The 6,326-nt window shown below is 41.1% G+C and overlaps 2 protein-coding genes across 2 annotated transcripts in view; one reads left to right on the top strand and one right to left on the bottom strand.

Moving 5' to 3' along the window:
- Positions 1–114, bottom strand: part of SLC4A1AP (solute carrier family 4 (anion exchanger), member 1, adaptor protein) — a 16,905-nt gene extending 16,791 nt beyond the window's left edge. The window contains 1 exon segment of the mRNA XM_009880467.1: positions 55–114. Within this exon segment, the coding sequence (XP_009878769.1) occupies positions 55–114 (60 nt within the window).
- Positions 113–6,326, top strand: part of SUPT7L (suppressor of Ty 7 (S. cerevisiae)-like) — a 13,892-nt gene continuing 7,678 nt past the window's right edge. The window contains exon 1 of the mRNA XM_009880429.1: positions 113–525. Coding sequence (XP_009878731.1) covers positions 113–525 — 413 coding nt within the window. The remainder of the gene's footprint in view (positions 526–6,326) is intronic.

Genomic DNA, 6,326 nt, shown 5'->3' with positions numbered 1-6,326 from the left:
TTCTGTTGGTGCCCAAAGCCCAGCGCTTCTCCCTGCCACAGGGCTCCTTGTTACCACAGTGTTTGGTAGCCACCTTCTGGGCTCCGAGGACAATAGGTGACCTGCGGTAAACATGCTGCGATATTGGGGGGAGATTCCGGTGTCATCTAACCAGGCCAACCGCAGCTCCTTTGACCTGCTCCAGCGTGAGTTTCGTACTGTGGAAGTCCAAGATCCTCCATTGCATCAGCCATCCGCAAACAAACCCCGGCCGACCACCATGCTGGACATCCCCTCGGAGCCCTGCAGCCTCACAATTCACACCATTCAGCTCATCCAGCACAACAGGCGGCTGCGCAGCCTGATCGCCATGGCTCAGGCCCAAAACCAGCAGCAAGCAGAAGGCATAAAAACTGAAGACAACGAACCGCTGCCATCTTGTCCGGCCTCTCCACCTCTCCCCGATGACTTGCTTCCTCTGGATAGCAAGACCCCCAAAATGCCATTTCAGCTGAGGCACAGTGACCCAGAGAGTGATTTCTACAGGTGTGTTGGTATTTCTTTGGGTTAGTTCTTGGCTGCAGGAAAGCTGAGTGTTTTTTAATATATGTGTAGTTATGTTGATTTTCTTAGGCCGAAGGATCAAACAGTTGTATGTAAACCAAAAAACAGGATTCAAACAGGAAAGATTTGGATTTCACTGTGTGGATAACATGCACGTTTTTTTAAAATAAATGTGTCTTTATTTCCTGTCTATGATGTGGATGTGTAGTGCTGATTTCTGTCTTGTTAGTGCTGTGCTAAGTGTTTGCGAATGGTTTTGCTATCTTCAGTGGTATTTTGACAAGTTTAGTTATAGGCTGTGAAGTCTCCTATTTAGGTCACTTACTCACAATTGAACTTGCTTTTTTATAACTGAAAATCCAGAAGATGCATGACTAGGTTTTGGCTGTTGAGTTGTAGGTTCTGAAAAGATGATTTGATAACATATTTGAAAGATTTCAGTGGCCAAGGACTTGTGACGTAGTAATGATCGCATTTCACCCTGTTGGTGTTATTCTGATCAGAGGTGGCAATGACTACGAGTGAAGGGAATTCTTGTCTCTGATATGGGCTCCACCAGCCAAGGGCTGGAGATTACGTTTTGTAAAGGAAGGTTGCATTGCTTCTACCTCTGCACTCAATCTTTGATTAAATAGTATTGCCATCACTTCCCTGTCTACCCCTCTGACAAGCACTAAATTCAAAAGGAGGTGTTGCCTTTCTTGCCGGATCTCATGATGCTTTGTAGGTTATGTGCATTTAAATTCAGGAATTAATCCTCACTACTATAACTTTGTGTACTTAGATTAAAGACTGTGCACCAATGAACATCATATGGGAGACGATAAAAAATTTTAGTTTTTAAAATGGGGAAAATGTGCATCAATAAAATATAATGTATCAGTTAAATGCCACTGAGATCTTTAATGGCCTGAGGTTGTGTAAACTGCATTTTATTGAAAGATGTTGCTTTTAGTAACATAGTCTCTCTGAACAGTAGAGCGATTCTTTAGTCCTGTTTGTGGAGGAACACCCTCATTCTTCTTGAAAGAAATAAAGTGTTTAGCCTAGAGGGGTGAAGGGAAATCCAGTCCTCAGAGGATAAAGTCTGAGCCCTGTGACTCCTGCTCTTTCTGGCCCTGTAGAGTTGAGCAGTGTTCTGCTCTGTCCTCCCCGGTGGCTTTAGCTTTAAGTTCAGTTTTCTGTGGCTCTGTCCATGTTTTGGGGTCTGCTTTGTCTTTTTATTGTCCCCTGCAAGTTTCTGGGGTCCGAGTAAAGAAATGTTATTTAGCAGTCGACCACATGGGGGAGTTTAAGGACTGGATTGTAAAAGCTGGATAGACAATTTTGAAATGAAATGTTTTGTGGCTGGTAGAGAGTGGATTTATAATGAGCTGCAGTGTAGACTAGAATTTAATTGTGTGCTTGCTAAACCGAACACATTTATGTTTTTCCAGGAGAAAAGCTTTGAGGTTGTTGTTGCCTGTTTGTTCTTAACTGGTTTAAGACACTTAAATGAATTAAGAATAGCAGCTGCTGTTATAGTAGTAAAAGTAAAGTTTTATGGTTTGCCGACGCTTGTTCTTCGTGTGTAAAAACAATTTAAGGATGAACATTCTTCCCCTTGATACAACATGGTAGTGCTTAATTTTATGCTGCCTTCTGAAGTGCCATTGTCAGAGTTACAGTGTTTGACTAAATCCGTATTTTAATTCCATTTTCTTCAGCAGTAACCTGTGTCTGAGAAGCAGCGTATAGGTATATTTAGACATAAGAAGAAAGGAAGATAAGAGCAGCTAGCCTGAATCAGACCACAAGTTTCTTTATTATAGTCATGTTCTCTTCTGTTTGCTTGTTATTAATTTTCATCCTTTGACCTCACACCCTTGTCTTTTATATTGTTATTCCCTGGATTCATTTTGGTTTTCCTCCCCTCTGCCTTGCCTCATACCTGTAACTCCTACCTCCTTGTCCCTTTTGAGCTGAGGAAGAGGCAGAGCCTAATTTACAGCTCTTTTTCAGATGTTTTGGTCTTTCCAACCCCTCAAAATCTGCACCACCAGCAGTTTTAATCACAACACTATTCCTCTCCTCTATTTTTCCAGATTGTTTATAAATATGTTGAAACAAACCTTGATTTGGGCACAGACCCTCAAATGAAGACCTGGGCTCCACAGTGGAGATCTCTTTTGTACTTGCTTGTTGATTGATTTGGAGGACTCTAGTAGGTTTGTGAAGCAGGTTTTCCATTTAATAAAGCTGTCTGGACTGTTCCTGACTGTATCATATTTACCCATGTGCCCTCTAATTCTGTTCTTATTTCTTTGAATTTCCCTGATGCACCAGAATATACCAGGCTTCCCAGCCTGCAGTTCTTCACATCTTTTCTGAGGCTATTAGAAGAAAATGTTTTCACATTTTCTGTCTTCTGGTCCTCACGGGCCAAGGCAGTTTAAAGCAAGAGGTGACTCACCACAGCTATGCATCTATTTCATCCTTGAATTCCTTTAGTATTCCTGGATGAATTACCATCTGGTCCTGGTGATTTGCAACTGTTGATGTTACAGTTCTTGGAATACACAATAAGGGATTGACATTTGGTTTTGCTTGGTGTAGAAACAGAAGGTAAGCTTAAAGCATAATCAATGAAGAATGAGTAGAGAAATGTAGACTTGAAACTACCATTTGAACAGGAGGCTCTTACCATAATACAGCTGCTGCCTTTTCCTTCTTCTCTGTTCAGCTTCCTCCGATTAGCATGGATCTATCTTCAAATGAAACCTAACCTACTCATTATGTGCCTCTTCAGATGCTTTTTCTTGTGTGTGCATGGTTGGTTTCCTAACAGATTTCTCTGCTGTTCTCTCATTTGTGTTCCTGACCACATCGGATGTGGGCTTTCATTGAAAGTAATCTGTGAACGAAACTGGGATCTTGCAATGGGAAGACAGTTCATGGCAGAAGGGCTTGTAATTAAGAAATGTGTGTACAGAAGTAAGGGAAGCACATGTTGGTGGGACAGCAGGTTTAGTGTTGGAAAGGATTTGGAGCAGTGGAAATTAGAGCTGGCAGAACGTGCTTCCTCTGCTGGACTACGCACTTCAGCTTAGCCCCCAAACTGTCTGGTCTTCTGGATTGGGCCATTGGGACCCAATTTATTTTCCAAATGTTATCTATTACCTCTTGCCATTATCTATTGAGCAGCTTCTTTTTATATCTGTGCAGCCTTCTGTAGACATAGCAGAGATATTTAAAAAGAGGCTTACTCAGGATGAGGTGGAAAGAGGCCCTTTTCCAAAAGGAAACAACTTTCTGGTTTGAGTTAGTGTGCTGTGTTCTTTGATGCACTGACTAGTATAATCTTGTTTTTCCAATGTTCTCCTTTATTTTACTGGTTTGGGGGAAATGACTGTGAAGCGACCTTGTCGCACCTCATTTGGTAGAGATTCAACTTCACAATCTAACGTTTCATAAAATTGATGTGTTCATAGGAAAAACAATCCCTCCCTCCATCTGCTGCTAGCTTATGCTCACCTCGGAGGGAGCAGAGCACTTCAATCGGTTACTGCAGTTGAGTGAACCATGGCTCTCGATACTTGTACTGACTTAGCCCAAACACTTTCCCCTGAATATAGTTGCACAGGAAACGAACCATGAGATTTCCTTTCCTCTAAGAAAAACAGCCTTACAGGAGAGGAGCTTGGGTGAACGGCTTGTGGTGCCTTTAGGGATGTCTTGTTGACACAGAAGATGGGCCTTTTTTGAGTTCTGAAACCTTAATCCTGAAAATAAGCCTGGTTGGTATAAACTGACACTTTTTTCTGTTGTGAAGTTCTGCATGTTGCAGGTTTGCTGGCAGCAGTGGGAGAAGGCTGGGCTTTGGGTCTGGTGAATTCGTGGCTTGGCAGGTAGATTTCTGTCTGGAACATCATCTATTGTTGGTGACCCATATATAAAAATATAGATCCTAATGGAAATACAAAATTGAAGAGCAACAAGTTGGCCAGTATTTCTGATAAACTTCATACTATATATTCTGTAGAGATGATCACCTCCAAGTCACGGGTCTAATTGCCTGTCTTGTTAATCTCTGGTGACAGAATTTTAGGGATTAAAGTGCTCTCGTTTACTTCCAGCTTTATGACCCTTGTAATGGGTTAAATAGGCTTGGCTTTGGATGGTAGGTGGATGAGGAGCCTTTCATGAAAGCAGTAGGTGCTGCAGAGGGTGGCATTCTGCATAATGGTAGTATCTGAAAGGGTGCTTTTGTAGGTGCTAGGTATCTGGATGAGATCGATGACCAAGCCTCTTTACCTATGTTCGTCAGGGAAAAGAGGTTTACCGCTCCATTTTGGGAAGGCTTGACATTAGATAGCTGCTTTCAACTTAAATGTGTCTATATGGATGTTTTTGTTTTTATGTGCATTCTTATCAGACAGTATCTGAAGGTTAAAGGAAATGAAGAAAAAAAAGATATTTTCTTATTTGTTGTTTTCAATTAGCATCCACAACAATATTTCATTTTCTGCTGTCTAATCAGGCTTTTAATCATCTTCCTCTTATTGTTTATTGTGGGAAACAGGAAAACAAAAGAAAACATAAGAAAAACAAAACATAATTGACTGACCTTACCAAGAAAAAGAGGTGGGGATTTGGATTTGAGTACAGTACCTGAAATTTCTTTTTTCTCTGTCTTTAATTGATGAGATTGCAAGTTGATTATATCCCTTTCGGCACAGTGACCTAGCTGCATTTTAATGCTGGCAATTAGTTTCTTTTCCTCTAGGAGTTTAAAAGAGATATAACATTCTCTGCTGGTCCTGAGCAGTGATATGCATTGCTAAATGGTTGTTGTGCTCTACTTTACAAGTGGCTGAGTATGCTGCCTGGGCTTGCCAAATTCTGTATCTAGTTTAGGTTTATCCTTAGTGTTTTGATTGAATGGCAGAGCATCAATAATGGCTCTTTATTTGTCTCTGTATTAATAGTAGTCTGGTGTTTGGTGTTTTTGGTAGCATAAGATGCTCTCAAATGATGGCTGCTGGACAACTAGGTATGTTCTTTATGTGTGTTAAAAAAGAAGAGATACTTTTTTATAGGCATAATTTTTGATGGTTGTTTTCTGATTGGTTTTGTTTGGTGGTTGTTTTTTTCTGTTGTAACCTCCTGGTCCCAGTGTTGTATGAGACGTATGGCTGTTTGTGAACTTCAGAAATCTGTCACTGGGAGGTGGAGGAGGGAGTGAGGAAGATGTAAAACTAGTATGGGTGACACTTGGTTTATGAAGGAACTGATGATCTTTTAATTCATCTTGTCAGAGCGCCTGCTGTCTTCTTTACAACGTAGTTACATAATTGAGTAGGAATTGGGATATGAGTCATTTTCCCGCAGTTAATAACTGGGCTGTATCCATGACCTGAGATCCACATGCTATTCTTAAGATCCACTTAGAAATATCATCATCTGCAGCTCTTAATATGGTGTGATCCCTGCTTTATTTGAATAATCAGAAAGCACTGAGCTGGTATTCTGGAAAATGAATGAATGATTTTGGTCCTGGTAGCTCTAAGTTTAACCTTCCATTGTCACTCCCCTGAAATGTTACCTTTTTTTACTTCTGTGTTTCAGTGTTTTTTTATGGGTCGGTCCTGAGAATCAGGGGGAGCTGAGGCTCCGTGTCCCAGTGTTGCAGTGAGACTGATAGGTACCTGATGCTCTCGTTGGAGAAGCAGGAGTAGTGAGAATTTTATCAAGGCATCAGTGCTGTCTGTGTACTGTTTAATCAGGTCTTGTTACTGGAAAGA

This window comes from Charadrius vociferus, unplaced genomic scaffold (genome assembly GCF_000708025.1).
Source record: "Charadrius vociferus isolate BGI_N301 unplaced genomic scaffold, ASM70802v2 scaffold62, whole genome shotgun sequence".
Lineage (NCBI taxonomy): Eukaryota > Metazoa > Chordata > Aves > Charadriiformes > Charadriidae > Charadrius > Charadrius vociferus.
The sequence above is the reverse complement of the archived record's forward strand: the minus strand, read 5'-3'. Positions and strand labels throughout refer to the sequence as shown.